General features: G+C 41.4%; 2 protein-coding genes across 3 annotated transcripts; one reads left to right on the top strand and one right to left on the bottom strand.

Moving 5' to 3' along the window:
* Positions 1 to 3,458: 3,458 nt before the first annotated feature.
* Positions 3,459 to 7,105, bottom strand: mgat2 (alpha-1,6-mannosyl-glycoprotein 2-beta-N-acetylglucosaminyltransferase). Of its 2 annotated transcripts, none has more exons than XM_028605289.1 (2): positions 6,890 to 7,105; positions 3,459 to 5,281 (listed from the first exon to the last, which is right to left on the bottom strand). In XM_028605289.1, exon 2 carries the CDS (start codon positions 5,017 to 5,019, stop codon positions 3,604 to 3,606), a length of 1,416 nt encoding a protein of 471 aa, XP_028461090.1. In that variant the 5' UTR covers positions 5,020 to 5,281; positions 6,890 to 7,105; the 3' UTR covers positions 3,459 to 3,603. The 2 variants fall into 2 exon arrangements, with proteins under 2 accessions (XP_028461090.1, XP_028461091.1); XM_028605290.1 differs by lacking the exon at positions 6,890 to 7,105 and adding an exon at positions 6,812 to 6,887.
* A 2,350-nt stretch (positions 7,106 to 9,455) lies between these two features.
* Positions 9,456 to 10,671, top strand: rps29 (ribosomal protein S29). The gene is made up of 3 exons (XM_028605662.1): positions 9,456 to 9,565; positions 10,084 to 10,183; positions 10,565 to 10,671. The coding sequence occupies exons 1-3, from the start codon at positions 9,504 to 9,506 to the stop codon at positions 10,571 to 10,573; spliced, it is 171 nt and encodes a 56-aa protein (XP_028461463.1). The 5' UTR covers positions 9,456 to 9,503; the 3' UTR covers positions 10,574 to 10,671.
* The last annotated feature ends 8,695 nt before the right edge of the window (positions 10,672 to 19,366 follow it).

The following is a 19,366-nucleotide window of genomic DNA, read 5'->3' as shown; positions in this document are numbered from 1 at the left end:
AGTAAGGCAGGACATTTGTGTTGGGTAGATTATTTCTCTGTGGTAACAATGCTTTTTTGGCAATACATCTTATACCGTTGGAAAGCCTGTTCAGTTCCCTTTCAAATAGTGCCCCATTTGTAAGGAACATGCATTTGTGGGATGAGCAGCAGCGCTGAGTGTGTGGGTTGCGCCCATAAAAAATGTGCCAAATCTTCTCTGCCAATGCCTCGTTTGGTGTTTGGCGGATTGGAGTTTGAAGAAACAAGACATATTGGCAATTTAACAATTTATTCATTTCACAAACAGGAGCCTCAGTAGCGTATGGAAGAACCACACACAGCCACAACATGCCTGGCACTTCCTCCTCATGCTGGTCACCAGCCTGGTCACACACTGCTGTGCTATGGCGTCCCATTATTCAACCAGCATTTGTTGTAAGTTAGCCAACGTGGTTGTGTTGGTCACTCTGGCATGAACAGCACGCCCGAGCTGATCCCACAAGTGTTCAATGGGGTTGAGGTCAGGACTGCTGGTTGAACAATGGGATGCCATCCCACAGAAGTTTGTGACCAGCATGAGGAGGAGGTTTATTGCCAAAAAGCATTGTTACCACAGAGAAATAATCTATCAAACAGAAATTTCCTTACTTTTTGTGCTAAGTTTATATAATATTTCAATATAAATATATAATATAAAGTCTAAGGTATTATCAACATGCTAAACTGACCAGGAACAGCCATTTAGTCTGGATGTTTCTCGATACTCTTCTACATAAGTTACCTGTAGCCCATCAGTTTGTGGCATGTTTGGGTTACAGTTGGCCAGTAGGGGGCAGTATTGCTCAGACAAATGAGAGCTTGAGAATTCCTTGCAACCATTAAGTGAACTTGCATTAATAACAGCCATCACTTGATCAAACGGGGAAAACATTGTCTATAAATATTGTCTCTCTCTCTCTCTCTCTCTCTTAAATGAATTCCTACTACTTCACCCTACTACCTCATATATATTTTATATTCCAAGTGGGGAATAAAACTGATCCTCCATAATTTATGAGTCACTTTTCGAAGAAACACGAGCACTCACAGCCATTAAACCAGCAGCCTTGTGGCATCATGGCTAAGGAAGGGGTGGAGAGAGTGATCAGCAGGCTGGAGAGGCCCGATCATCCTGTCAGTGTGTCACTCAACACAGTGACGGGATCTGACTCACTGGCTCCCTACAAATGCTGTGTCAACCACATTTATTCATTATATACAAACCCTGGCACCCTTTAATCTAACTGGCCAATGGAATAGCAATCAGATGTCTAGAGTAAGAGCTTGGAAAACAACTACATTTATCTTCCATCCTCAGGGAAATGGGTCCCACTTGATAGGAATTCAATGAATTGAGAGATTCCTATTGCTTCTGTAAGGTGCTGCTTTAATGATTTTTCTCGGTGATGCAATTCCCTCGTCTGCATGCCTCTATATATTGACCCAGAGTTTTGTTTACCTAGCAATGTGTGCAACGGCTATGAGTGATTAAATAGAGGGTCTCTCTGAGCAATAGGCCAAAAGAATGAGCGTCAGTCGATGTGTTGTATAAACTTTACAGCTTAAGAAAATGGGCCAAGAAAATGAATGCATACAAGTCAATTTGCAAAAATTACATTTTCTAGTGAAGTCAGGTATGGATTTCCTTTAAACAATCAGATTGTGGAAATGAACAAATTAACCTAGTTTTTCCACACATTCCACAAGGATATTTATTTAGCCCATTGTTTAGATCGTAGTGAGTTTATAAATGAAGGATTTAGGTTGTGTCAGTTAAGTAGGGATAATTAATAGGCCAATCAATTAAATGGAACACTGGGATCCAAGCTCCTTCTTCAAAATGGCCGTATTGGTATTTGGCTACTGGGTAGCTTGGACTGCTGCGTAATTTTCTACCCACCTTGACCTTAACTTAAAATAATTATAAAACAACCTGTGTATCTGGGAATTAGGGATTATTTGTGGTCAATCTGTCCTCCTATGGACAGTACCAATGACTGGGCCATGAAAAGATATAATGCACTGTTTAAGAGCGTATTCTTTTCATTCTTGCCCTAAAATAATAAACTAAGTAGGGCACTTTCAAAGGCAACGGTAGTACATTACGGTTTCCAAGGCTCCAGCATCAGTTAACCATTAGTCACCAAAAATCAAGAGCACAGTGCCACTTCCTTCTATTCTCAATTCTATTCTAAGCCGTTTCCCTTGAGGTGCAGGCCCAATTATTGGGCCCCCACCATGGGAGCAGCTGCACAATCTGTCACATGACCTCCGCACGGCAGTCACATGTCTTCACACTGCATTAGGAATTAAAGTTCACCCACAGGAAATAAAATGAGCAGAGATTGTGAGGTCTGTTTGGCTTTGTTAGGCTTCATCAGTGTTGCTCAGTCTTGGTTTGTCTTACTGTGCCAAGGAAACACGCCACGTCACAATGACTTCATGCAGTATTTTGGAATTCTACGTTGCGAGCAGAGTCTCTGGTAGGCCTAGAGCAGAGTCTGCCAGAAGATATATTATTTAATATGAACTCTATGGGGAGTCCAGTCAGCGATAACTTTGCAGTTATTACATTTTGAACAGTGTGCAGAAGTGATTGTTAAACATTGCCAGAGGCAGTAAGGGGAGGAGGAATCAATGCGGCTTCAGAGAAGACACCGAGTTCGGGCCTCGGCGGAAACCATCGATACTGAGCTCTAGCCTAAGCACTTAAAATGTAAATGCCTCTTCCAACAGCAACAACACGAACGAGAAAGTTACATCAGTGTCTTGAGATCTCTCCAGGTGCCACGTGTGCATTCATTCGTGAAATCAAAATCTCTGCACAGACACAGGTAGCCGAATTGGCCTATTTTATCTGAAGTGTTAAATTCGACAGTGATGCATTGCAACACAGTCCAACAAATGCCCTGGACTGACCATACACTCCCTCTGACAAACATAGCATGATTTAAAAAAAAAAAAAAAAAACACACTAGTTTTCTCTATGTGCCCTATCTTATTTGTATGTTTATTAATGCTGTGAACCTTAAGTGACATCCGTTCTGCAGTCACAGGAGTAATGAGACTCTTGGTGTGCTCTAGAAACCTGTTGAAGTGTGTGTGTGTGTGGGGGGGATTATTTAAATGGAACAAGGTGTCTCAAAGGATCTCCTTTGATCTCGGCAAATTCATGTGATATAAATATCTTCAAATTAATTATGCATGCACAGAGGGATTGCTAAATCCACAGATTTACCAAATTTATGACTGCCCCAATGAGCACTTGGCTGCTCTAGAAATGTTCTATATTTTTGGTAACTTAGAAGTCCAATCTGAAAGGCTTGTTTGAGAAAACAACAATATATTGTTTAGTATATTATTGTTAATTACAACTTACAAAATAGAAGGAATCACTTAAATAATTCGATGTAAAGACATAAGTGTTAAAGAAGCCAAAAAATTCAACATTTGTCTTTATTTGGAACAGTCCGATAAAACAGGCAATAAGAAGAATAGTCCATAAAGATTTACTTTCAAAAGGCTTTTTTTTCATATAGAGGATGCAAAAAGAGACGATAATATATAATAGTAGCAATTAAGGTCACTGTAATCGAACATAACTCTTGCAGAGTTCATGATCCCTGATATCTCCCCAGCCCCCGTTTTTCACATGTGGTGCCACCCCTCCGGCCCCGTTGGCCGGCAGTCTCTTTGCTATCAGGAGGTTCTTTGGGAACAGCTGGTTCCCGCTGCTTTGTAGGATGTTTTCTATCTTGGTTTTCTGGCTCATCGGCATGCAAGAAGTCTTCTTGTGGTGCATGCCACAGTCTCCGGCGTGGAAAATCCGTGGCGCCTCACTCACCATGACCTTCCAGTAGGAGGGCAAGCAGGACACGGTCAGGTGTTGTAAGGACCAGTCCCAGTTGTAGTCGTCGTAAGTGCAGAACGTGTCGGTGCATTTGATGAGCTTCTGGTACGTCTCTCTACTCAGAGCCATCCCCATGTTGTGCTCAGTGGACTTCCAGGGCTTCACCTCCACCTTATTGGCTTTGCTGGAGTAGCCGATGTGGCTGTAGCTCCCCAGCGAGAGGATGTCGCAGTCATTGCACCGCTCCTTTTTGAGAGCGGACATCAGCTTCAACAGATGGATAAAGTCCGGGGACAAGTAGTGGTCCTCCTCGATCAGCAGGACCACACCCGTATGTTCCTTCAGAACTCGGACTCTGTCCCATACAAAGTGCAGCTTCCACCACCAGTGGTGCTTGGTCTGGGAGAACTTTGCCTCACGGTAGTGGCCGAATGAGTCAGGGTACTCTGCGTTGATGCAACCCAGCTTTAAGGCGTCTTTTTTGGGAATGTCTCTGGGACAATCTCTGGGGTCGTGTCCGGGGAACTCCTCGGGGTACAGCTGGATGCTGAAGGGGAAGAAAATCTGAAGTACCTGACAAAAGTCAACAGAGGCCACCACTTTATTTATCTCAGGGGACCAGTAATCATGGCTGAATATCAGCAGTATGCTCTCCACACCCCTGGCCTTCCGCAAACTGTCCACCAATAGCTTAAGGTAGTCTGGTCGGTTATGGACCTGAACCACCACAACCAGATGGTCCTTCTGTTGCGCTGCCTTAAACTTTTCCTCATTTCTTATTGTCTGGTCGAAGTTGAGCTGGAAGACAATGCCGCGGTAGACTAAAGTGTTGTTATCGGCCTCTGGCTGTGGTGGCTTGGGTATCTTCTCTTTTTCCTTTGCTTTCTCCTGGTGTGTGTCATTGGCTTGTATAACAGGGGGTGGGGCAGGTGCCCTGCTGACTGCAGGTGTGGCTTGCACCTGGATATGATTGTTGATGCTACTACTGCTGCTGCTAATGCTGCTGCTTCTCTTCACCGTCTCCGCTTCCTTGGGGAGCGATCCACTGTCATTCTTCTTCTGCCTTCCGCTGCTCCAGAAAGCCAGGCCACAGATAACAACCACCACAGTCAGTATCACCACCTTCCTCTTGTAGATTCGGAATCTCATGATAGGTAGTCAGGCTCTTGCGAACGGAGAGAAGTTGATTGCAGTGAAACAAAAAAAAAAAGCACAGGTTTGCAATTGTGATGGTGTGCTTTGCAAACGGAGCAAGCCTGATTAAAAAGAAGCTGATATGAGGCTAATTGTTGGCAAAATGAACTGTTGTTGTAAACATGGGTCCCACTGGAATGTCATTGGTGGTGGATGAATATTCCATAAGGCATGACGGTTGCTAGGAGGCAGCAGGGTAGCAGTGTGCATGAACCACCTAAATGAAAAATAAACCAATCCAGTCAGGTTCATCAATATGGCTGTAATCACTATTATCTTAATAATGATTATTTCTGATAAAAATAGGCAAGGTAACTTTACTGATATGCATTATATCACAATATGGCACACATATGCAAATTACAATAACAATATAAAACTAGAGAAAAGAATCAAACCCTTACTTTTCAGAAGCTAGAACAAATGCTTGAGTATACAAATTATAAAATTATCAAAATTATTAATCATTACTTTTCTGTGTATCGACTAGCCTAATAATCGACTTACTGTTTCAGCTCCACAACTGAGGAAACTCCATTTAGCTAATGAAGACCTTACAATGCAGTGGAAAGCTATGGAACAGGCTAATATGCTTGTGGGGCCAAAAATAAAATAAAATTGATAACTAATTTTGTTAGCTTTCAATTTGGACAGCAGAAATATGTAAAGCGATAACGTGATGAGATCATATCAGTATGAGCTCTAATGGAAGCAAACTAACAACAATAGCAGTGATTTCATTTCACAAACAGGCCACTGGTCACTATTATAATATATAAAGTATCACCAAAACCACACACATGGTTTAATACATGCTTCACTCCGATTGGTGCTTATTCCTCTGTTCCTCCTCCACACCAATGTTGATTATTGCAACTCCAAGCTTCTATGTTTTTTTTCCCCTTTCATAAATCTCATTCCTGAACATTATCGATACCGATTAGCCCTCTCTGCTTATATCTGCTGAACCTACCTCAATCCTCTCTTTGTAATTCAATTAGCGGTCTTTCAGGCTTCCTACCTGACCCCATTATCTGTCTACTCCCTGCCTGGAGACTGTTCAACTGAATGGACACCGTGTGGCACTATCACTGTCGGCATTTGGTATCTAGTCTGGGATAATATTATTGAATACATTCCTGGTAGCCACTATTAAACTCACTGTAAACCAAATGCTACCAGCAAACGTGCTTTAACAGTGATATGTTTAGGTTGAGGACAGTTTATGGCTGATTAAATGGCAAAGCCATCTAACCCATATAACCTACTTAATTCATACGTTTGCAATGTGCATGCCCTTATACGGGTTTCCACGTCAAATGGTTTCCATACAGTTGAAGCTTGCCAAATCAAGTGAAGCGTTTGTTCTGCGGCTGAAAGTACTGCAGTATTCACCCCCTTGTATTTGTTTTACTAAAACATGGACTGATTCTACACAGCGACCGTGTCCATCGGGTTTGTTTTTTCTCTCTCGTGTAAATATGCAATGTGTTTTACTGGAAGCCTACTAGTAGACCGTTACTTGTTCTCTCCTAAATTGGCCGCTGTCGAGCACACCGAGCCAGCGACACCTTTAATCGATTTTAACATGACATAACGTTACAGTTGTTTTACCGACTGATACGAAACGCTCTCATAGCAACAGAAAACAACAGCTGGCGTTGCAGCTTCGCTCTTTTTATGACAGCGAACATCCCGAAATGCTAACAGCAAGTTAGCCACGGCTTCGGCTAACGTAGCAACTTACAGGCAGTCCTACAGACCAAACGTCGTCAACAACAGCGTCCATGGCGAAACACAACAACCACACAGCTACCCTACTTACCTAGCGTTACAACTGGAGTAGCCGTGCCGTCCTTTTCAGTGATACACATCAGTACGGTGGCGTCCCATGTTCCTCCATACCTTCATGCAGGTTGCATGGAGACGTAACAATCAGCTAGCTGTAAAAATCCCAAATACGGAACCACTGCCTGCTTGGCTGCCGCTGTCCCACAATGCACTGTTCCAGCGGGGGGCACCAGTTTAGGGAGACAGTTGCTGGAAGAGCACAGTAAAGGCAAAATCCGTTTTTGGGTGGATTTCCATTTAAATGAAGGCTATATGTATTTAAGCATTGGTATGAACCGGTTAAGTATTTAAAGATATAGTAAACCTATCTCAGTCTATGAGGAGCCCTTATTCTTTTTCTTACAGTCTATGGATGAGCCAAAGAAAGCTGCTGTCAACAGCAGGGATATATATTTTATTTACTGTATAATAGTGATACAAACAATCACAATGTGTTTTTACATTTGTCAAAAAAACAAGTGTTGACAGCTTTGAGGTAGGGACAACATATACAACAAAACATAACAACTAAAGAAAATAAAGATACTGGGGGTCTTTTTAGTCAAGTAGGGAATGTAGGTCCAACAAATAAAAGAGTCCCTTGGCGTTATCCTTTGTCATGCATTGAAGAGATGTAGCATAACGCTTAAGCTCATTTTTCCAACCGTTGATGTGGGGTTTGACCTTTAAATACTTACATCAAATGTTTAAAATGTTCAATCAAGTTATTTATCAAGAACTCTAAATTCCAGCTTTAATTGACATTTCACTTAATGGGTGCAGCAATATACCTTTTGGTTGAAGCCAGCATTGAAATGTCATTAATGGGTTCACACTGAAAGAAAATATGTCCAACCGTCTCAATATCGCTCTCACAGAAAACACAAGAGTTACTTTACCTATTCAATTTCACATGTAGGAAGTGATTCGATGGATAAATATAATTTCATATTTTAAATCACTTCTTTGGCTTTTGGTGGGAGAGGATAGGATATGAGGATCGTTTCCTAATCTTTCGTGCCTCTTCACCACTATAGTCTCGGAGAGCATGTTTTCTTTTCAGTTGAAAGGAATAATATTTTATACATAATATATTTCTAACTTGTTAGCGAGCGGCAGGGATACATGATAGGGTAAGAGCAGTACTTTACTTAAGTATTTGGATAGAGTTTGTTGGTTTGAGTTTAAAAAAAAGTCGGAAATCCTTCATAAATAGAACATCTCTGTTATTCTTTAGAACATTATTAATTTAAGTCCTGTCATGATACTTGATTTTGCCTGAGCAATTTTTTTATATATTTTGCTTTCAAAGTGGTAACTTACAATAACAGATAAGAAATATGAACAGATCATTTATGTGCTTATTCATGTTTAACTCTGTCTACTTCTAACAACATTTTCTTTAGATAATACTCCTCTTGTAGGTTAATCATTTAAAAAAATATTTATGCTTAATAAATCCTCAACACGATGAGTTTCACCTTAATTCTGGTAATTTAAAAAAATGTCTTGTGCTAAATATAACATAAACATATCGTCAAACACTGTTTCTGTGTGTTTCCATCTATATTAGTTCATCGACAACTTTCTCAACCAATGTGCAAAATATTGTCTGGACGTATGAACAATTATTTGTCATATTCGACAACCTGTAGCCTAGTTCCTGTAGTGGCCTTTTTTAAATCCAGTTAAACCAAATTTACATACTAACTCTGCCATAAATTCTTAGCCATTTGATTTAAATGCCTCCTCTCCGCTCATGAACTGTGTTGTAAGCCATAGTGATGATCATGCACAATTTATCTGGAGGGTGACGGTAGTGCGCTAAGTTAGTCCGCATCCGCCGTTAAACAATCAACTGTTTTTTTTTTATTTAATTTAAATTTTTTTATTTTATTTATTTATTTTAATTAACAGAACACGTACAACCCAATCAGGTACAGTGTAAAGAAGACGATGAACTGTGTTTGCTGTAACGCCATCTTCAGGCTGTCCGGGCTACAAAATTACGAATCCCAATATGGCCACGCCAAGACCCGCCCTACGAAGCAGCTCGATTGGTTGGGGTTAGGCATTTCACCTCGAGTGGTTAAGGTTAGGGTTAGGGGATTGGTCACGGGATAGGACCTGTACATGTAAGCATGGACGCCTGGCCAATAGTAGTGTGTGAACGCTATTGAAGGGCGGGTCTTGGCGTGGCCATAATTTTTTTTTTTTTTTATTGAAATATTAAGATTTACAAACAAACATGGCTGCATAAAACTTGATATAACAAAGTGGGATACAAGAAAAATATAGCCAGATGGAGCAGCACTTAATACAAACAGGAAATATACATGTAGTCTTAGTAACAAAAGTAAGGATGGTTATTAAAGGAGAAGAGACATTCAAACAAAGAGGAAAAAAAAAAGAAAATGTCATTGTTCAGCTGGGTGGCGTGGCCATAATGGGATTCGTAATATCGCGTCCGGGCTACATGCCGCAGGTTTCTCTACCACTAGGAGGCGCCACACAGTAACGCCACACCCGGAAACACGGCATCTAAACGCTTAATTTGCGCACGCGCAACCTTCGTTCTTCCTTTCCGACACTCGAGCGAGAGAGACAAGATGGGCCATCAGCAGCTCTATTGGAGTCACCCCAGAAAATTCGGACAGGGATCCCGATCCTGGTTAGTCCTGGCTTTAATGTGTCCATTATCGATGTGTGTGCTATAGATGGTCAGTTTCGACGTGTTTGTGGCGTCAAATACTTGAGAATTTATCACCAAATGTCCACCGCATGGAAGCTGCTGCTGAACCAATATGGCGGTGGAGGATGCGCCGTGCTAACTTGTAGCACTAGCATTGTTTAGTAAGCCGCTCACTGTTTCTGAAACGGAACGGAACTAGTGATGTTGAATTGCTTAAAAAACTAATATCACGTTCAACTATGGATTCTAGAGATGGTTGGAGTAAACCTTCTGTCGTAATATCGCAAGCATAACGCTATTGGAGCTTATGTTTAATAACGTCAGCGGTGTAGCACAGAGAGCGGCATATAACGTTACCCAACGATAACCAGCTTTGTGGAGTTTGCGTGAGCTTCCGCAACTGGAGTTTGTATGAATGGATGGATGGGGACTATAGACATGTTTTAACTCTTCATGTGAAGATAAGCGGACTAACTCCATGTCTCCTTTTATTCCAGTCGAGTATGCTCGAACAGACATGGTCTGATCCGTAAATACGGGCTCAACATGTGCCGCCAGTGCTTCAGGCAGTACGCTAAAGACATCGGCTTCGTCAAGGTAAGTAGTATTGCCCATTTGTATTTAATTTAATGGGTTATCAGATGACATTTCAGCACATGTAACGACATAAATCAAGTACAGGTTCATTGTAAACAACGTCTTTGTTTCTGAATTGCAGCTGAAGCATGTAACTTAAACACATAGTTCTCATTTGTTTAAAGTTGGCGTTCCATAAGCAACTTTAGCGTTAAGTGTTGCGTAGAAAATTAGCTTATCATTAGTAGTTTCGTAGCGCAACTTTTCAGGAATTCAGCATCCTTGTTAAGTTAGTAATGCACTTACGTTAATGGTTCAATTGATCTCAGAATTTGGAACAATACTGTTGACAGCATATCATGTCACCATAACTAATGCCACGACTACTTTATTTTCACACAGCTGGACTAAATGTCACGTCCTCGGATGGGTCCAGTGATCTCTGGAAAGCTGGCCAAGATGGGATAATTCAGCACTGCAAATAAATGTGTTTTTTTGTCCAAACTAAATGTATTGTTTTTATTCATGCATTGTTTTCTACATGTACGATAGTTTTATTAATGTGCATGGGAGACAAGAAACAAACATGTCAACAGTCATCACAAACTGAACATAACATACAGGGGGAAAAAAGGGAAGTTCTCTGCGCTTCTGCAGACCACAACAATCCGGTGCAACCAAGGCAGGACACTACAGTATAAAATAGCAAAAAATTGCCAGTGCAACACAGATGTCTTCTTACTTGATGGTTTTTATTTCTTAAGGTGCATAACAGTGACTAATGTTTCGATGTAAGGTTACATCATCAGAAACCTGAACATAACATACATTTCACAGAACAACCAGGTTTGTTAGCCACTCACTTACAAATGGCTATGTCTTCATAGCATAGACTGTTAATATACAGTCTGCTTCATAGGCAAACTGAATAAGCACCATGTACTATTCAACTTTTTTGTACATGAGCAGTGTCTGTAAACAGCCCACCATATAATTGCATTCTGATGGCTGGTTTATAACAGTTTCACAATTGTTTCCACATGGTTAGATGGACCTTTTTGTTAAGGTTAAGAGCATATGAGGTCTTAAATATGGAGAACCAACTTGATCTGATTAGTCCTGTAAACTGTCAATCATATAGACAGTACACAGTTGTTGATGCTGCTTGGCCATTTAAATTACACTTACAGTGATGAGTACAACACCTACAATAGGTACATCTATGAAAATAACCATTTTTGTTGAACTTATTTTTGGGGCTGTGCTGCCCTTTGATTGCACCTTCACATTGTCTCGTGGCTGCTACTCAAATGCAAATGTGTACAAAATAGACAGCAGTCCAATACAACAGCTTGTGTAATGAAGCTAATTGCAATTATTTTAAAGCTATTTATTGCAGGTCTGTATTGTACCACACCCAAATGGCATTAGTAGTTCCACGGTTAGGCCATATGTGGAGCAATCTGCATCATTAATGAGGTGACATGGAAACCATTGCACTGATGGAACAAGATCAAAGGGGAGGGAAATGGTAAAGAATAAAATTGCTGTTTTGATTCGACAAGAGAAGAAGCCTTAAAACAAAATAGCTTGGCTGCCAAATATACTATGTGGTCACTAAACTTAGTTTATTTGGTGAGCAAGCGGTTACATTTATCAATGACCTGAAGGGACATTTGCAGAGCTTTTTTACAAGAAATGAGATGGCACAATTGATCCCTGCAGCTCAACAATTATGAATGCGCTGCAGTATAGAGGAACTGATTAATTTCTAAGTCAGCATGTATTCACATGAAACAACATGATCCCCAAACCCCCTTCACATCCTGGAATTGGTAACATGCTGAGATATCTGTCTCGTTCAAAATGAGTGAAATCTGATAGGTCCCCTGTAGTGTGGCTAATTGCTTATCTTCAGCTAACAAACATTAAATATTGAGTAAGCTCAGCATAAGCAGCAGCTTATCCTTTTCATCTATACACTTCCATAGGCACCGTGGCAGGTGGGATTCTATGCAGATCCATCAATAGACTCTTTTTAGGATTTACTAAAGCATTTCATGCCTTTTGGTCGTTTGTCTTTAAACCGGAGCACTAGATGGCAGCAGCACTTCACATTCATGATTCAAGACCAGTGTCAATGAAAACAGAAATAGCACAAATAAATACTTTCAGACATCTCATGCAGATCACCAGCCTTTTTTTACACCTTCTCATCAAGCATTAGAAGCTTAAATGAAGTTAATCAATGACTGAAATGAGGTTTCCGGCAGGTTGAAGAAAATGACTCTTCCAGACAGGTTAAAGGAGTGGTGGAAATATTTGACTAAAGTAACCTATATATGCTGTCTATGATTTATCATGTAAAACATTCATCTTCAGTGAATATTTAGATCACGCCTTGCATGGGCTTTGGTGATTTATCAGCCTGAGGTTTGGTCCTATTTAATCCGAGGCAACAAATAAATAATGTTTGACTAAGTCCTCTTTATCCTAAATAATAGATCTCTTTTTTGCTCAGCAGGATTAAGATGAAACATTGATGATCCCATTGGGGAAATTGGAAGATGGCAAAGAATAAATAAGATCACAGCAAAGTGAAGGTTATAGGAAAACAACACCTACAATATCAACACAAGAAGAAATAACAAGGCACTGGAAATCCAATGCATGTACAAAATGAATAATTAGCAATGGAATATAGGCATACATATACACTCTGATGAAGAAATGTATTGAGACAATATGGAACTGCAGCATGAACACTTTAAACCCAACACATTAATAAATACATAATGTGGGAAATTGAATATGTGTATGTACATACAATGTATATGTATGTATTAAATGAGCACTAACTGATATGCCAAAGGTAGAATGTGTGAGGACAGTAAGTGCTGGCAGAGGCTGGACAGTGGGAGCTGAACACACAAGTGCTCCATGTTGCATCAGTCTGCTACGGAGGCGGCTGAAAGGTGTTGTCTTTGATGTTCAGCTTCCTTTTTGTTTCCCACCAGTGTATTAATGCTCTTGTAATGCTGCCTCCTCAACACACCAGTGCCAAGACAGCCGACCGATAGTACACGTTGAAAAGTCTGTTTCATCCAACCTGAGCCCTCTCAAGAAGACTCTTTCATCTCAGCTGCCTTTGTGTGGCCAGACCAGTTTGCTGGTCTCATGTCATACCATTACCTTCTATTCACAGAGCTAAGTAGGCTAGTCATATTTATTTTTCAGATGAAAAAAAATAATATCAGATGCTTACCTCTGTGAAGCAATGGTAATACATGAGAGTTTTATTAAAGTGAGGCTGTGTGCAATGCATGCCCAGTTACTTGTAGGATAGCAGCATTTCCATCTCCTAATGTAGGATGGTGTTAGTGGCTTCCACCACCACCAGCAGCTCCTGTGTGTCACTGCCCTGCAGATGCAACATTAGCATTTATTTGAAGTTATGTTTCTCACCACTTGACTAATTTTCAATTTTAAGCCAATTTATTTATTTTTTGACTCTGGCTTAAGTCTTTAGCTATTATTATTAAATATTCAACTTTTTGAAACCAGTCACTAACTTTGTCAGTTTTACAGTAAGTTTATCAGAGCTTGTATGATGAAAACAGCTGCTGGAAACAAGAACTCCAGCAATTTAGTATCACATTTCCATAAAAATGGGGGACTCACAAGAGGCAAATATAAAAATGGAATTGTCAAAATTAAAGCAGCAGATCGGAGATAATCTGACTTTTAGTCTAGCTGCTGGATCATTTCCTATTATACGACTTGATAGCATATTTCATTAGACCCCCCCCCCACACACACACACACACACACACTCACACACCTCCTAAATGCCCCGCTCCTCCCAACATCATCCATCAGTAAATGTGTGGGTCATAAAACCAAAACAATGAGCTAATGCTAAAAAGCCCAGTAGAGCTGCATGCTTGGGGCATAACACCCTGCAACATTTATTGACATCTTGTAACCTGTAATTATTATTTCTATTCCTCCTCACTTCAATGACATCTCTGCATCTCACTGCATCTCTACCAACAGCGGATGCTTGTGTGTTGCAGTAATGGAGATGTACATGTAGAGAAAAAAAATCAATTGTTTGCTTGCTCTGAAAGACTCTGTGTGCACCCATGTGTGTATGTCAAGCTTGTACTGTTCCCTTATAAATATAGTATTGTGTGTACACTTTGTGGGCACAACCACATCTCAACATTGAAAGTAAACCTGCCTAAAACACTGATCCGAGAAATCAGAGGGGAGCGCTTGTGTGATGGCTTGGGACCTCAAAGTGTCAGTGCTGCTCTGACTTGCCAGGCACATCACCGAGACCTTCCATCCATCGCCTAGATTATAGGGAAAATAAGTGAATTGAACATGTTACGGCGCACTGTTGGCATGGAAACATTCCTCTAGGTTTACCTGCTTTCAATTGTTAGACCAAGAGGCTCTTCTCGCTTCACAAGTGCTGTGAGCAAACACGCGGCTCATTCACAGTCTCCCTCAATTGCTGATTGATGGCAAATAAAAGAAAACAAAAGAACGTGTGGTGTAATTGGTAGCGATGCTGCGTTGCTGCGTTGCTGTGTGGAAAGGAATCCGCCGACACTGTTTCTTGATTATAAAGGTTTATTTACATGGAAGAAATCAGCATCATTGACAAGCCCTGCAGAGCTCGGAGAGGACCTGTTTTCCCAATTCTCCAGTGGTCCTCTGACTTTCTTTGTTTGAACATGGTATATATTCTATAATGTGTGTAACATAGATGGGGGAGGAAACAATACTTTGACCAATGGCTATCATCCTTTTGGAACCAAGCCAACAAGGGCATCCCTAATTCTTTCCAGATGTTTCCAGAGAAGTGTCCAGCAAATGTAGGCTAAAGTTCATACGAGTTCCTTTGTTACCAAAAACTTAAGACAAAGTTTATAAAAGGTCCGTTATAAGTCCAGATACTACAAACGGAAAAAAAAGTGCAGCAGCCGGAGACATAAGAGCAAATACAAAGATCAATTGAAAACAGTAATGGCAGGAGCAGTGTGAAATTATGCAGTGACTAAGAGGCTACGGTGTAAGCAGCTCTAAGTATTGATAATTACTGGATGTTTTAGTCGCAATACAATACTTTCCTTTAGGGAACAGTAACTGTAGAGGTTAATAAAATCCTCAATAATCCATTTATTCCTTTGACTAGGAAACAGTGATATCTGTTGCCACAATCGCCACCAGACCATAGTGTTTTCTCGGATACTTTCCCATTTCTGTGTATTCCCTTGAGAAATGAGCTGTGCACTACGCTGAGCTTATTTACAGTCCAGCGTGGAGCACCTGGCTAACTCAATTGTTCCACTGAAACAGGGCCTAATTCTCCTGCTCCAAAGCCTCAATTTAGGCTTAGATGACTTTAGCAAACATTCATTTCTCTACAGATTCCAGGGGAAGATAATGGAAACGCACATACAATGCAGTGCACATACTTTATATGTGGTCCAAATCGCACTACAGAGAAATGCGCGGCCTGTAGTCTTCAAGCCAACGTTACACAGAGTGATAAAATGTCAGTGTTAATGAGTCGCACATGAAAGACTCCCAGCCAAAGTAAAAGCAGCTGACAGGTCACAGCAGGAAACGCACAGCTGTCATTAATAACACTAACAAAGGCTGCTTTCCATGAGCTAGTTGCAGGGTCCTGCTGCAGTTTGGCTCACTGGCATGGCACATATAAATGGAACAGAGTCATAGCTAGTGTTATTAGTTACACCTTTGCTTCTGCTGCTAACCTATGAAAGGTTAATTTGAACTACTACTGCTGCTGCTGTTTGGCTCATTGGCAAGGCTTACACATTTAAAGGCCCAGACACAAAGAGATGACGGCCGACCCTCGGCAGAAAAGGCAGTTGGACTGATCAGACTCCCCGAGTTGGTCAAAAAAGTGCCTCGGAACACACCAAAGCGGCGAGACGTAGTACGTCTCCATACCAGCAGGCGGCGATAATCTGTATTGTCGCCCAAAACTGAAAACCGGCAGCTGACTGGATGAACGCGTCACGTGGGTCTGGCTTCTCCGGAAATTCAAAAACAGACGGTCATGGCGGCTTGTTCAGAATACGATCTCATATTGTACTAAAATAGTTCACCGAAACGTGTTTCTGAAAACATTTTAAGCGAGAAATAGGCCATGCAGTCCTTATTTCAGCTCAACAAAGGTCAGTTTAAAAAATGTTGGTCAGATTTTGAGAGACTCTAGTCACCTCATTCCGCTCCCCGTTTCCGGGTTAGCACTCTACCAATCAGATGGGTCATTTGAGTCTGACTGCCGGCAGTGCCCACCCCGCCAATTATACATGTCAAATCGGCCAAAATGAAGGCCGATGGCCCCTTGGACGGACGGCGGCACGGAACACACCAAACAGACTCGAGTCACCGACCTCGCCAGACTGTCCAACAGCCGATTATCGTCTCTGTGTGTCCAGGCCTTTAAGGCTCTGAACATCCACACAGGTGTTTTGAGTTAATCTGGTTGATTAGACCTCTTCCCAGGACTGTGTGGGTGAGTCTCCTGTTAGCTTTGTTGCACCTGATGGACAGTATGAATTACACCTTTATCATACATGGGCATCGGAAAAACATTTTTCCCAGTGAAAACGTAATCATTCACGTCACTTCATGTGGGAATCAGAGGTGGGAAACTGGGGCTGGATTTTGCTAACAGAGTTTTCCAGTTGGTGACGTGTTGTTGACAGCAACTGACGTACAGAAACACGGCCGACGATCGTTCAAATGTTTTGAAAGGTGAGAAACTATTCCTAAATATAGAAAATTCACACAACACAAACACCTGTGGATGTGCTGTTTGTATTCTCGCATAAGAAAACCGCAGCAAATCATTTGTCTCAACAGTTGGTGGCAGTCATGCAACAAGTTGTTATGCCAAACGCCAATATAACAGTAGAAGAACATGCATCCCGACCACAGACAGTGAAGCACATGAACGCCGACAGTCGGAAAAACAACGTAATCACGGGGGCGGTCCCTGATATTCCCAGGTGGCATGAACGGCCCATTATTGGTAGATGAAGATTTGTGAAATTTCCATCAAAGCTCCAGCTCCACCTTTAACCTGAGCTGAGGTCCAATCAGCCAGAATAACTGAAAACATCTGTACTACATGCACCCCCAGGTTTCAATCCTTATAGTTGGTGGCATAAATTCAGCGTTTATCTGACTTTTTCATTTATTATGATCCCCTTAGCTTTGGTGAAGCTTTTGCTTAAGAAGTGGAAATTATTTTTGACCTGACTGCTGGTACTACAGATGAGATATTACAGTCAACAAAAGCATTAGAACTCTGCTTCTGAGAAGCATAAATATTTACAGCACATTTCAAGGCAATATGGCAGAACAGCGTCTTTAGGTTGCGCTACCGGCAAAGACGGTGAAAATATTTTATGAGAAACATAAAGGCATTGAGAGTGGGCGAATTGGCCCAATTTGACCTTTTTTAAGTTTACTTTGCAATGATGCATATGTTTCTCACTTTCCAGAGCTTACTAACAAGAAAGAAGATTATTCACCCATGAAGCACAAACTGTTGTATTCTATTAACAACGTGAACGTGAATATTAACAGCCAGGACTGAACCAACAGGTAAGGATGACCTCCACACCTGTTTGAAAAGTTAAGGCAGATGATTTGCACTTACACCTCTTAGTCGCTGTGTAATGTCACAGCTGAAGTAATAAGTGCAGAGCCAGAAAGGAAAAATGTGTTGCTCACCAGATATGACAAATAGAAAAAGTTGTAAAATGCTGCATTATGTTTTTTGGTATTCAGCATGTACTGTGTTGGTTGGCACAATGCTAGATTTAATAAATTACACTGTGCGTGCAGAGGAATCCATCAAACATCTGTGCATTGCTGTCCAATTGCTCATACGCAATTGGATCTGTTATTTCACAGCCATGGATATGTCCTATACACACATGAGTTTGTTTCGAAATGAAAAGCTGCACTAGACCCTTGTTTATTACAACACAAGTCATGCCAGACAGATTTACATGCAGGCCACGGATCCTAATTCAAAGACTAGTTTTTTACACTGTGAATACAAATGGGATGGGATTTAACATCTCACAGTATCAGGTATGACACCACCAACCCTCACAAGCCAAACAGTGCAGTCAATAAATCACAGTATGCCTTCTTGTCCAGTGAAAAGATGCTGCAATACCCAAACAGACCTATGGGGGCAGTGTTGCACCACAGCTGAAAGTGAAGGTGGCAGGGAGAGAGGAGACATGGAGCTCCGGGAGGTGAGGTGACAGATGTGCTGGTCTCTGGGGAGGAGCTCGCCAGTTGCAGTGAAAAAAAGAAAGAAGAAGAAGAAGAAGAAGAAGAAGAAGAAGGAGAGATGCAGAATAGTAAGAAGCAGCCTCGATCAGTCTGTCAGCTCGAGGGCATATCTAATTGAATACGCCATGCCATTTGAAGTGAAGAGTACAACTGCAGCAGAAAAGAGAAGCCAGCGTAGGGCAGGCACAGCGGGAGAGCAGCCTTCGCCAAACAAAAAGACAAATCAAAGAGTGAACACTGAAGATGTTCAAACAGATATCCCTGATCTTTGCTCTGTGTTCGGCATCTCCCACTGCCTTTATGTAGGTATAGTGCAGCCTAAGTCTGTCATCAAGGGTGGTTTGAGGAATAAGTGGAAGGTGAAGGAGAAAGAGAGTGAAATGACCTGATTGGAAATACTCACAGTGAGTCTAAGGGAAGGTATTAGTTGCAACTTTGAGCAAGTTAAACAACCTGAAAGTGAGATTCACAGGAAGCATAACCCGATGGTGGAAGGTCAGTGGCTGTTTCAGTATTTTGACTGGGCTGCCATACGTAGCTTAGCACAGCACAGTGCTTAGGGGCAGCCGGGGAAAAAAATATTACTCATAAATGGAAAAGATCAAATAGTGGCATTTAACCATCCGCAGGGAAATGGTGTCACAGAGGACCCCCGTCTTTCAGCTCTCCTCGGGCTAAGAGGATGTGATGTTCTGTCAGCATTGTAATTTATTTCTGGGCAATCACGCCATATTCTTTACTTTACTGGGTGGTCTCTTGCTATAATCCCCCATTACAGTCATGCACATATAGAGTATGTATTCTCCGAGCTGAAGGTATGAATGTAGGTATGCAGAATTT

The sequence above is a fragment of the Perca flavescens genome, chromosome 18 (genome assembly GCF_004354835.1).
Source record: "Perca flavescens isolate YP-PL-M2 chromosome 18, PFLA_1.0, whole genome shotgun sequence".
In the NCBI taxonomy this organism is placed as follows: Eukaryota; Metazoa; Chordata; class Actinopteri; order Perciformes; family Percidae; genus Perca; species Perca flavescens.
This window is presented reverse-complemented; position numbering and strand designations above follow the sequence as displayed.

Coding starts and splice junctions, on each gene's coding strand:
- mgat2 (XM_028605289.1), bottom strand. CDS start 5,019: ATGAGATTCCGAATCTACAAGAGGAAGGTGGTGATACTGACTGTGGTG.
- rps29 (XM_028605662.1), top strand. CDS start 9,504: ATGGGCCATCAGCAGCTCTATTGGAGTCACCCCAGAAAATTCGGACAG. Junction 9,566..10,083: donor GGACAGGGATCCCGATCCTG/GTTAGTCCTGGC, acceptor CTTTTATTCCAG/TCGAGTATGCTCGAACAGAC.